Raw genomic sequence first — 13,638 nt, 5'->3', positions numbered from 1 at the left:
TGACGTATTCAATTGTTCCCGGCTACTTCCTGTTTCGCCGGAAATTACTACAATTTTTGATTTTTAAATGGCACTCTCGCATTTTTTCACTTTATTCGATAGAAAATGACACTCTGAATAGAATGACATATCATTTTTCAAAAAAAAAATTGGCTTAAAACAAAATTGCATTTTAAATTTAAATCTAGAGTACCATGGCTGTATTAAAAACACTAATTTTTAATCAAGGAGACTTGGAAAAATAGATTTGATCGTCTAATGTTTTTAATGTCGTGTCCTGGACGGTCCAAATTGTATTCTTAATCATATCTCAATTTTTTCAAATGGAATAAGGGTGGCTCATTAGAATATTTGGAAAAAGCATTTTTTACGAATAATTTGATACCACACACTTAGTAATTTGAGTCAAATTATCGTTATGAATCGCATGTTGCAATTTCAAATAAACCATGTTCGAAAATGTCAAAAGTTGACAAATAATATGTCATTCAATTTACAGAGTCATTTTCTATTGAATTTGTTGAGTTGTATTCATTTCCGGTGAAACAGGAAGTCACCGAAAACAACTGATACGTCAATATATACTAATTTATGTCATATACTAACATAACAAATATCGTTTTTTTTATCTAAAAAAATAAAAAAGTTATAGGTTTTCACTTTTCAGACGCACCCGGCATATCCCGACCACAGTCAACTTACCGTTGCGTGTTGACTGAACGTTTTTTTTTTATAAAAATTGATTATTGTTTGTGTATTTAACGTTGTGTATGCACTGAAAAAAAAGGATCTCTCAGTCGAAATGAATATGACTTTGACCCAAAAGATTGGCGCTTTTCAATAGGGACAAGAACGACGTTTCTTTGCCCAAAGCATTACCTATCTTTTCATAAGCTTTAAAAAATTACTTTAGAGAATAGAAGAATCTATCTGTCCAAAGTATTTCACTCTTGACCCAAAATGAATATGCAAAGAAGTTCTTGCTACAAGAACAATAGTCTCTTTGATGCATGCAAAAATTCTTGATTGAAAAGGGACACTTTTCTTCAACCAATAGCGAATACTATGGACTCAACTAAAATTTATTTTGATCTAAGAGAAGTCTGTACATCATATACAGGCATATTACGAGGTATATTATTTTCTGATAAATTTAGGTTTTCCTGGTCTGTAGTAAGTAAAGTGATATTATTTTCCTCGATAGCAGTTATTTCTGCTTCTTCACTCCTTGGTATTTTTTGGGGTGGTTCATCACTCTACAAATTATACAAAGAAATGTTACATCACGATTTCAAAGTAAAGCAAATAAATTATTAAAATTATAAGCTTTGGTCACAAGCTTTGGTGAAGCTTTGGTGAATTTTTTAATACGACGACTTGAAATTCTAAATTTTTTTTAATTATTTGCATAAAAAAATCCTATAATCCGATACCTATATTCTTATTCTATATCTATAGTCACACATGCATTATCTAAACAGGTGCATTAGGTAAATATATCTTATCTTTAAATATAGCAATTAAATGCTCTAATTTCCATTTTTTCAGAAACTCCTTTAACGAATCCATAAATCCTAAAATTTGTCCATAAAAAATGACAAATGCATGTTAATAACGATCACTAATTTGTTATACGATATGCGTTTAAAAAGCAAATTATGCAAAATTCCAAGTGAAAATTCACAACAAAACCCGTGCGTACTATGATGTACGTCTGATCGGACTGCCGACTGATTGTATATACCGTCCTTCGTCATCGTCTTTGCGTGTTGTTATTATTTTCATCAAAAGAGTATTTAGCTATTGGAAAAATGACCATGTTTCTTGAATGAAGTACTTCCTAGCGTATTTTTCTTATTATCTTAAAACAAAGTAACTTACACTGGGTTGAATGAAAATAGATTCAAGAGAAATTTTCGAATTTTTCAAGAGAACCAGTTTTCTTGAGTTACGAGAGTTTTTTCTCCATGCAAAATATTTTCTTTTACGCTAAAATAAATTCTCTTGCCACTAATTTTTTTTTCAAGAACGATGACGACTTTAGTTCAAGTCTATCTTTTTTATCAGTGTGATGATCTTGATAATAAATAATGTGTTCTGATCCGAAGAAAACCTAGGAAGTGACGCTGCCACAGCAGCTATAACCACTGTTTTAGCCTAAAACCAAGAATAATATTCTTTCCGTTTTTCTACACCAATAATTACAGATACTAGGCACTTATTGTTGACACAAATAGATCACGGCAACAATGTATCTTTAACAAATAAAACAACTCTTTAACATAATAATGGACCAAATAATTGAAAGTGTAAACGAGGTTAATGCATTATTTAAGATGAACAACTGTTATCTGAGAATAGTCTGTTACGCAGATGATGCTATCCTGATTGCTGAAAATGAAGACGACCTATAGCGCCTCCTCTGTAAATTTAACTTTGCGGCACAGAGTCTTCATATGCAAATTTTGTGCGAAAAAAAAGCTATGGTAATATCCAAAGTGGACAGAATTGACAGCGTCAATGATCTCATCTTATTACAAGAAGAAGACTAGACAGATGCATCTAATGTTGACCTGTATTAGAAGCCACATTTTTCTCAAATTAAGAAAACGAATTATAAGATCCGTGTGAAAATTTCACGATATCTTCTAAATTTGACCTGCAACCTTCAACAGTGCATTTTTTCTAAGTCGTTCCCCGAAATTCGGGGAATAACTTGGCCCGTGTCGGCGTAACGATACCGTATGCCGGCAGCGAGATTTTTGACCTCGTCGCCTCCAAAGGCCCGATATCGACGGCGGCGGGTCGCGTCACCCGCCGCGGTGGGTGCACCCGGCGGGGTATTTGCCCGTTTTCGACAGCGGCAGCGGGGTACATAGGTCGCGCGAGGGGAGCAAACGACGATCCGGCGTTTCGATATGCGCAATTTTAGGCGTGCGAAGCATGCGGATAATAAGCGACGAGTTTAACCGTTATTAAGTTCCGAAACGGTGAAGTGCTTCGTTCATTATTTGTACTTTTGGTTCTCGTTTTGGAGCGGTATTTGTAAGCTGGGAGAAATTACGATTTAGTTAGTGTGCAAGACTAGATAATTAATATTAGTAGGTTATTAATATATCTATGAAAGGCGTTAATTTCAAAATTAAAGTACATCCACATGGCTCTTTGTTTACCTTTTAAATCACTTTGGTTTCGTGCACTAGATTAGATTTAATAGACTAGAATTGATTACATAATCTGATACATTTAGTCTAGTATATAAGGGATATATTTGAGAAACAAAACAAAATGCAAGATGGCGGCAATGTTTGTTTTTCAAACTGGGACTTTTAGGGGTTGTAGAATGTAGAATGTTTAGGAGGGGAGTTAATCACCGCGACCTGACAGATCTATTGTGTGTTCCACTTTCTTGAGTTATAATGATTTATAACTCATCATACAGTCTCAGGGCTTTGACAAAAGCCAGTATCTGAGACGGCTTCACAGAAGCCAGCTCTCCATCTTCGACATCAGCCGTATCAAAGTTTATGGTACGAACGATTGTCGTCTCGGTGCACTCAGTGATAAGGTGTTCTGGTGTTTCCCCATTTTCCCCACAGAATATGCATTCGCCGTTGTTTGTCATCACTGAGGTATTCGTTGAGGAGACAGTGTTCTTTTAGAAACCCCGTGACAATCCGAAGATTGTTTTTACTTAAATCAATGAAAATCTTTGATTTTTCTCGGTCGTAAGTTCTGAGGATCTTTTTCGAGTGTCTTGACAAGGACTCCCATTTCAGGTTACGGATGGAGTCTTCCAGGTTCATCAGTTCCGCCTTTAGTTGGTTTCCGCTTGGAAAACAGAACGGTTCTAGTCCAGTTAGTGGAGTGTTTGCTCCTTTTCTAGCTAGATCATTTGCTTTTTCGTTGCCTTCTATCCCTTGGTGATCGGGCACCCAGAATAGGAGGACTTTATTTTCTTTGCCTAATTCGCTAAGCTTCTCTAGGCATCCTTTTTCCTTTGACCCAATTTCGAATTGATGGTTACTGAGTTGATCGCGTTTAGTGCTGCTTATCTATCGAATAAGATGGCTACTTCCTGTTTTCGATAGTTTCTAAGATAAATTATAAGCATCTTTCGATAGCGTAGATTTCTGCCTTAGGGATGCTGGGATAGCTGCCCAATTTTAGAGGTTAATGCTAATATGGCTAACATAATAACTAGAAAATAATAGTTTAGTCACAGCTTACAGAATAATATAGCTTGGAGACTCGCCAATTTTGCCCACGCTCGAATTTAAAACGCCCCACTCTGGCGATGCTTAATTGAATTAAGCGAGCGACAGTCACTTGTGTCTAGCCCTAGCAGGCAACTGTTAAGCCCGACCAATCACGTTAGAGTTTTTGACAATGAACAATGAACAAATGAATTAACACACTCCAAATAACCACGCTAACCAACCTGATTGGTCAAGCTTAATAGTTGACTGCTAGAACTAGACACTTCTGCGACAGTCAGCCTCATTCAGTCGATGCATAGCCTCCACCGGTGACGCGTAGGGCCGTATTACGGAAGATTTTAATTCGATTTTTTCTTATATTTAACCAGAGGTTTTTAACTTTTGGTTTTTTCTTTGGTTTCTTTGTTTTTTAAATGTTTTTCTTTGAGAATGCATATTTATTTAAAGTCAACAATTTAAAAAATGTGTATCTAAATTATCTTCCAGTCGAATAATTTTTATGTCACGATAACAAAAATGTTTTAAGCCGCCTCTGGCTGGAAACTGGCTTACACGAGAGAGCTCGCTGCTCTAGTGTTCTCCCTCTTTCGAATCGCAAATCCGAGCGTAAAATGATCAAAGCGGCACGCTACACTGTCCGAGCTGATTTTTACTTAAGCTGTGGTTTAGTGTAATGTGGTAAACTACTTAGTATTATTTTTGTAAATTATTTTTTTTAACTTGGTGCCGAAAAATTAAATTGCCTTAACGTTTAAACAATCAAAAATATACATCAAGCTCTCATGTTTAACGCCTTCAAAAATACCGGGTGCGTCTCAAAAGTGGCTCACCCCTATAATTTTTTTTATTTTTTAGTTAAAAAAACGAGATTTGGTATGTTAGTATATTATGACATAAATTAGGATTGGTTGACGTATTCAGTTGTTTTCGGTCACTTCCGGTTTCACCGGAAATGACTACAACTTTTGGTTTTTATATGACACCCCGGCATTTTTGTACTTTATTCCATAGAAAATGTCACTCTGAATAGAATGACATATCATATGTCAACTTTTGACATTTTCGCATATGGTTTATTTAAAATTAAAACTTGCGGTTTTTACTTGAAATACCAAGTGTGTGGTATCAAATTATTCGTAAAAAAATGCTTTTTCTAAATATGCTAATGAGCCACCCTCGTTTCACTTGAAAAAATTGGGATATGATTAAAAATACGATTAGAGCATTTTCTAACTGGCCAGGACAAGACACTAAAAACATTACATAATCGAATCTATTTTTCCAAGGCTCCTTGAGGAAGAATTAGTGTTTTTAACGTAGCCATTGATTGTACCCTAGATTGAATTTTAAAATACAATTTTTTATTAAGCGAGAATGTCAAAAGTTGACATATGATATGTCGTTCTATTCAGAATGTAATTTTCTATAGAATAAGGTAAAAAAATACCGAGGGTGCCATTTAAAAATCAAAAGTTGTAGTCATTTCCGGTAAAACCGGAAGTGACCAAAAACAATTGAATACACCAATCAATCCTAATTTATGTCATATACTAACATATCAAATCTCGTTTATTTATGTGAAAAAATAAAAAAGTTATAGGGGCGAGCCAGTTTTGAGACCCACCCGGTATATCCTCATAGAGCTTGATGGTAACATACCTATAAGCATGTACTATTCTTCTTAGTACTTTATTTTGGAACATCTGATTCACATTTATATGTCTTTGGTGGATAGGCCCAAATATATATCTATACCATATTTCCACATATTGGACTTAAGTGTCAGATTATACAGGGTTGTTCACCACATACGACACGGAATATTGTAACTAAAAATTAGATTTTTACAAATTGTAAGTTTTGGGTTCGTTGAAGGTGTATTAGAGCTACAATTTAAAAATATTTTTACAAGATACAGAGTGTCCCAAATAAGTAAAAAATATTATAGTTGTATTTTTTTAAATGGAACACCTTGTATATTATTCTATTTTTAGATTCTACGGTTGAAATAAAGGTAAATTTGATTAGGAGTTTATCACACTTAAACCTTACCGTTTTTGAAATATTTTCAATTTTGTAAAATTGCAGTAAAAAATTAAGGCTTTATTTCTCCAAGGGTATCCAAAGAGTTTTTTAATACTAAATATTTACTGAGAAGATTATCTATTGATCAGAATGTTCTGTTGCAATAATAAAATTTACTACCTTATACAGAGTGTCCAAAAATTTATATTAAATAATTACTAGCTTTAAGCGGCAATAACTTGTTTAATTAAATGGAACACCCTATATATTTTACGTGAATCAGATGCACACAATGTAGTTGTCTATCAAATTGTATTGTTCCATTTTACCCATCTCTTCAAGTTTCATAGAGAATGCATTTCTTATAATTTAGGCCTCATTTATCACTATACCCATGGAATAATAACATTTAAGCTTATTTTTAACGATGTGACAAATTTTCAAAAGGGTACAGATACTAATATTGTCGATATAGTTCGCTTAGTTAATTAAAAATAAAAAATAAAACTGTTTAAATATTTTTTTGTTAAAGAGGACCAATTAGCATGATCCCAGTGTTCAAACTACATTAAATTGACTGTTTACGTTAAAGTAATAACTGTTCCAAATATTAAAAAACTGAATTTTATGTGTGTATTAGACAGTGTGGTAAAAAGTAACACCTTATAAATTTTATTTCATTTATTGACGAATGCTTATTTATAAAAACAGAGACATTCATTTTCATAACTTATTATTTTTTTTATTATTTCTGAGCCAAATCCACATTTATTTAGAATAATTTATTAATTAAAACAATTTACAAGTATGTAATTAACTAACTTTTGGTGTTTTTTATAGGAAATAATGGTGATATATTTAATTGGTATACTCTTTTACAAAGATTTAAATAGTTTTTTGTATGCCAATGGGCTTGCAATGTTACCACCTGTATTTTGTACATATTATGGTGCTATAAAAATCTGAAATATCAATATTCCATGGAGTATAGTGATGAATGAGGTCAAAATTATAAGAAAATACATTTTCTACGAAAACTTCAAGAGATGGTGAAAAATGGTATAATACAATTTCTAGAATTACATTGTACATCTGATTCACGTAAAATATGGTGTTCCATTTTAAATTAAACAAGTTATTGCCGTTTAAAGCTAGTAATTATTTAATATAAATTTTGGACACTCTGTATAAAGGTATTAAAATTTTATTATTGCAACACAATATCTGATCAATAAATCTTCAGTAAATATTTACTATTAAAAACTTTGATACTCTAGGAGAAATAAAGCCTTAAAATTTTACTACAATTTCATAAGGTGAAAATATTTCAAAAACGGTAAGGTTTAAGTGTGATAAACCTTAATCAAATTTACCTTTATTTCAATCGTAGAATCCAAAAATAGAATAATATACAGGGTGCTCCATTTAAAAAAATACAACTATAATATTTTTTACTTATTTGGGACACTCTGTATCTTGTAAAAATATTTTTAAATTGTAGCTCTAATAGTCCTTCAACAAACCCAAAACTTACAATTTGTAAAAATCTAATCGTTTAGCTACAATACTCCGTGTCGCATGTGGTGAACAACCCTGTAAGTAGATAGAATATGAGAGACCCTCCTCCTCATTTTCCACCTCCTCCTCCTCATTTTCCACCTCCTCCTCCCCTTCCAGTACTGCTCAGATACACTTATATCTCCCCACTCACTTGTGTCCCCACTATATTTATTTTTAATTTGATGTTGTTTTATTGTTAATTATGTTCAAACTAAATATTATCTGACTTGTGATAAAAATTGAAAATAAATATAATGGGGACACAAGTAAGTGGGGAGATATAAGTATATCTGAGCAGTACTGGAACGGGAGGAGGAGGTGGAAATGAGGAGGAGGTGGAAAATGAGGAGGAGGGTCTCTCATATTCTATCTACTCCTGTATACATTTTACTAAGTTTATTTATGGTTAATCTTTTTTTGTATTAACATGGCATTGGAAGTACAGCTCACTTTATTTGGTCTTCTATTTTAATTTTACTTAAATCATCCTGAACAGTAAAATGTTTATAAAAATTGTTTCAGAAATATTAAATCTCTATAACGAAAGCCTTAAAACGCATAGGGATGTCACGAATCACAGTCGGTATTCAATATATTCGTATGATTCTTATTTCCGGAAATAGAATAATTATCAAATTAGATAGAGTAAAAGATTATTAATAGGACTATTCTATTATTCGTTTTACCGACACGTGTATATAAGCACGCTTCCTTATATTAACATTAAAAAAGTGTTGTCTCACCCAACAGTATTTTTATGTATATGTTATGCATTTTTAATGACACGTTTAAAATACTCGACCTTACTTCCTCTGCAGTTCAAGCTTTGCTTGAAAAGTTTTGACTATAGATTTGTGGATATAGGAAAAAACCGAGGGGCAAACACATTTAATTATCAAAAAAATACCCATAGGACTTTTTTGGAGACATTTAATTATCGTATAACACAGCATCATAACGTTATTCTAGAATATTGTAAAAACTATAGTAGGTAACTAAAATATGATGCGTTTTACCTTTTTAATTCGTTAACTTATTGCGATTCTGTATTCCACCTATAACCCTAATTCATTCTGTAATAATGTTCCACATCCCCTCTCGACAAACAACCCCAAATTCACCAAAATTGATTTACTAATTCGTATGCGTCAAATCTCGCCAAATAATAGTCCAAGGCGACATAACCCCTGGATCTTATTTTCTAGCGAAACCCCTTGTGAAATTGCTCTTAGGTAGCAAACTCCCCTAGATATATCTATTTATACTGTAGACTTCTGCCGCCCTAATATTAAGAATACATCATATCTTCGCTTAAAGTGTACAGGGTGGGTCAAATTCGACGCTTTTAAATGGTCTGGAGCTCAATTTTTGTCAAAAACATGATGGTGAAATCGATGGTGCATCGATATCTGTTACCGTTTCGGAGTTTTTCAAAAATATGCATTTTTAACAAATCGCTGTAACTTTTTTGTTATTGAAAATTTTGTATTTTTATGAAAACATTTCCAAAGCACCTTTTTACGTAGAATTTAATGGTTTAAATATAATTTTTTTAAAATTAAAAATTTAAGGATTATCAACAGAAAATTTGATTTTTTATATGGGACACCCTGTATATTTTTAATTTATTGAAAAGAATTTAAAATTACCTTTCCAAAAATATAACACACTTGATATTTTGCTCGATTCCTCTTCGAGATATAGAGTATATAAAAATTCACCGCTTTCAATAAGTAGGCTTTGAACGGCACCTGCTGTAATGCAAAAAAATTCTAGCTGTGAGTATCAATTAAAACGAAAACAATATTTGCTATGAGAGATGCAGAACTTTATAACAATTTAAAATGTATTTAACCAACATCAACACACTTAAACTATATCTAATAACAATAAAAATAAATAGCAAACCAAGACATGAGATTTTGCTACAGGTGTTCGACATATCGACCGTCTTCAGTTATGGACAGATGGGGCAGTTTTTGAACATTTCTCGCGGAATTCATTAACTCAGTGGGGGTGAAAGATACCCTCTCATAACTGCTAAGTATTTCTAATTCTTGTCTAGATTATACGGAATAATAAGGAACCTTTATTCTTCCGCAAATATATCCATAGGATTAGATCGATGTCAAGGCGGCCTCGACGGCCAACGGCTGGGATCTTGGTTAGCTCTATTCAATTATTCTTGAAATTGTCTGCAAAAATTTGCTGATAACTTCAGCGTTCAGAGGCGGTGCATTGTCTTGCTGGAAAAATATGTTTTCGAGTTCCATTAAGGGCATATCATCAATAAGGGGTCCAAAGCCTACTAGTTAAAAGTGGCGAACTTTTAAAAATTCTGTATTTCGAAGGAGATTATAACAAAATATCAAGTGTGCTATATTTTTGGAAAGGTAATTTTAAATTCTTTTCAGTTAATTAAAAACATAGAGGGTGTCCCAAATAAAAAAATCAAATTTTCTGTTGATAACTCTTAAATTATTAATTTAAAAAAAATATACTTAAACCATTAAATTCTACGTAAAAAGGTGCTTTGGAAATGTTTTCATAGAAATATAAAATTTTCCATAGCAAAAAAGTTACTACTGATAAAAATGCACATTTTTGAACAACACATAACTCCGAAACGGTAACAGATATTGATGTGCGGTTTTCACCATCATGTTTTTGATGAAAATTGAGCTCCAGACACCGATATTAGTTTTCGTCTATCTCCTATAGAAAAGGGTGTTTCCATTTAAAAGCGTCGAATTTGACCCACCCTGTACATATTGTACCATGTTTTATATTTTTTCGTTATGCCGAGTGACAACGAAATCGCTATTTGATCACTTTGTATCTAATACATTTGAAACTGGGTTTCAAAATAAACTACATTAAACCTAACATTGCTCTCAATTTCTTCTTCGTCATCCATTCAATTTTTTACAATATTCTTGCATAAAATTAATACACTTGTCAAGGCTCTTTTTAGATAGGGGTTTATTATTTTACGTATTTTATTTATTTTAGTCCCAATTTGATTTTAATTCTCTAATAATATAACCAACTTGGACAGAAATATACAGGGTGGTCCGAATTGTATTCCGGAAACTTCGGCAGCATATTGAGCAGATAAAAATAAGTAAAAAAGCTTGTATAAACATGTGCCCTAAAATGCATTGTTTCGGAGATACAGGGTGTAGAAGTTTCTTTTTTGGAAAAACATACGATGAAATAGTTTCTGTTGAATCTTTCGCACAAAAACATTTTAAATTTATTATTTGAGACTAACTATCCAGTCAACATGTATAACTTTTGTAATTATGACATGTATTGACTATTTAGATTCCAAATATCTTGAGAACCATTACTCGCAGCGATTTTTACCAAGAGACCTTTTTTACGTAAAAAATGACGGAAAAGTATATTTTTTACTCAATACTTTTATACAGGTACGGACGAAAAGTCTAAAACAGCTAAAAAATATGTAGGTGGTGCCCCCTAGAAGTAGGAGTCATACTGACATCGGAATCGAATTTCTCATGCATTCAAAACCACCCAGACCTCAAATTTCATCTAAATATAGATGTTAGTTCAGAATTTATTTGAAAAAAAAACGAAATAAAAATGAAACTTCTACACCCTGTATCTCCGAAACGAAGCATTTTAGGAGATACATTTATACATATTCGGACCACCCTGTATTATGATTAATTATTTATGTCTACTGATTAAGTGCGCTTGCTATGGAGAAGGGTTTGTCAGGTTGATAACGAACGATAACTTAAAAATAAATGGTCAAAGATAAGATAATAAATGTTTAACTTATTAATATGACAGATTAGAGGAAAACAAAAGAAATGCTAAAATCGAGTATTGCACCCGTACATACATCTAGTTCAATGATGTTTTAGCTGTTTGTAAATGAATGTTTTTAATTATTTGTTGTTTTTGATTATGATTAATATGAGATTGAGAAGATTTATATTGATTTAGATTACGAAACATTCTTGTTCTGTTTGCCATAGAGTGTTTAAAACACTAATTTTTAATCAAGGAGCTTTGGAAACATATATTTAACCGTCTAATGTTATTAGTCTTTTTTCCTGGCTGATTAAGATGCCCAAATCGTATTTTTAATCATATCTCAATTTTTTCAAATGGAACCAGGGTGCCTCATTAGCATATTTGGAAAAAGATTTTTTTACGAATAATTTGGTACCACACACTTGGTATTTCGAGTCAAATTGTCGTTATGAAACAAGCATGTTACAATTTCAAATAAACCATATGAGAAAATGTCAAAAGTTGACATATGATATGTCATTCTATTCAGAGTGTCATTCTATCGAATTAAGTAAAAAAATACCGAGGGTGACATTTAAAAATCAAAACTTGCAGTCATTTCCGGTGAAACAGGAAGTGACCCAAAACAATTGAATACGTCAATCAATCATAATTTATGTCATATACTAACATACCAAATCTCGTTTTTTTTGTCTGAAAAAATAAAAAGTTAGAGAATTCTGTGCAATAATTTAGTGAGCAAAATTTCCTCAAATATTATTTTTGGGTCAGAACTATGTCTCCTGAGCATATGTAAAACACATGCCAGATTTTTCAATTATATCATTACTTTTTGATGCTATTTTTTATATGACGAGGTGGCTTTGGTAACTATTATTGTCGTAATGTCATTTAATGTTGTTATTTATGTCAGTTAATTGTTTAATGATATTTAGTATATTAATATTTGATTAATATATTTTCTGAACTAATGAGGTGTTATTGTTGCAGCTTATGGTAAAGTGTTCCTGGTACGAAAACGCGGTGGTTCTGACGACGGGCGCCTTTACGCTATGAAGGTACTGAAAAAAGCGACCATTGTGCAAAAGAAAAAGACGACGGAACATACAAAGACTGAGAGACAAGTGTTGGAAGCCGTCCGAGATAATCCCTTCTTGGAAAGGCAAAAACACTCCTCCGAAAAAAGGAGAGTAAAGAAACCAAAAAACAGCCTGACTCATCTCCATCAAAGTGCAAGAGAGGGAGCGAGAGCCTCTCACCTCTTCTCCGACAGGGGGGAGAGAAAAAGCCAGGATAGAAAGCCATCCAACACCAGGAGGCAAGCAGGGACGTATTAGCTTTGCCGCTATTGCTGAACAAGTGAAAATGGCAGTGCTGCCAAAAGATTTCCCAAGAGGTTGCTCGGTACTGGCCAGCAAACGTCTCTAGAAGGCTATACTGGACGAAGTAGTGGCGATCGGATCGCAACACAACGATCTACAAGATGTGGGTCAGCTACTTTCTGCGGGGATACACTTTCGGGTGGGCGTGATTCTCATAGATTGTGTATCTCAAGAATCGGCGAATTGGTTGGTGGAAATCGCACCTAAGCTTAAAAATTGGCAAGGGCCGGAACTGGCTGCAGTGAAGGGAGAAAACATCCGTAACGGAGCGGCCATAACGGTCTTTCTGCCGAGGAGCAAGGGGAAAGACACCACCTACCTGCTGAGCCTTATCTAAGGTCAGAACTTTAGTGTAGGCACATCGAGTTATCAACTCGAGGGAGAAGGGTCATGGTCAGGTCCTCACAATAGGAATTGACCTCAAATCCAAAGAGGCAATAGAGAAAGAGGGACATATCCTCTATTATAGATACGGGACAACACCGATATCAGGTCTAAGGAGAGACTAAGTTAAAGAGGTGGAGAAAATGGAGACAGATCCTCCAGTCTCTACCTCACGGGTTCCTCAGCCGGAGGCAAGCTTCTCGACTGGTGGAAGGGTGTGTACCCTCGGAGGAAGAACTGTTGTCAGAGGAGGATGGGAAATACCCTGTCCCCTCTAC

General features: G+C 33.6%; 1 protein-coding gene across 2 annotated transcripts in view; it reads left to right on the top strand.

Annotated features, from left to right (window-relative positions):
• Window positions 1-13,638, top strand: part of LOC115875734 (ribosomal protein S6 kinase alpha-5-like) — a 276,844-nt gene that overhangs the window by 71,409 nt on the left and 191,797 nt on the right. The window contains exon 3 of one of the 2 annotated variants that reach the window (XM_030891246.1): window positions 12,585-12,737. In XM_030891246.1, the coding sequence (XP_030747106.1) occupies window positions 12,585-12,737 (153 nt within the window). Of the gene's footprint in view, window positions 1-12,584; window positions 12,745-13,638 lie in introns of both variants that reach the window. The other variant, XM_030891247.1, reaches the window with a different exon arrangement.

Source organism: Sitophilus oryzae, unplaced genomic scaffold (genome assembly GCF_002938485.1).
Source record: "Sitophilus oryzae breed Bouriz unplaced genomic scaffold, Soryzae_2.0 scaffold_1395_pilon_pilon, whole genome shotgun sequence".
In the NCBI taxonomy this organism is placed as follows: Eukaryota; Metazoa; Arthropoda; class Insecta; order Coleoptera; family Curculionidae; genus Sitophilus; species Sitophilus oryzae.
This window is presented reverse-complemented; position numbering and strand designations above follow the sequence as displayed.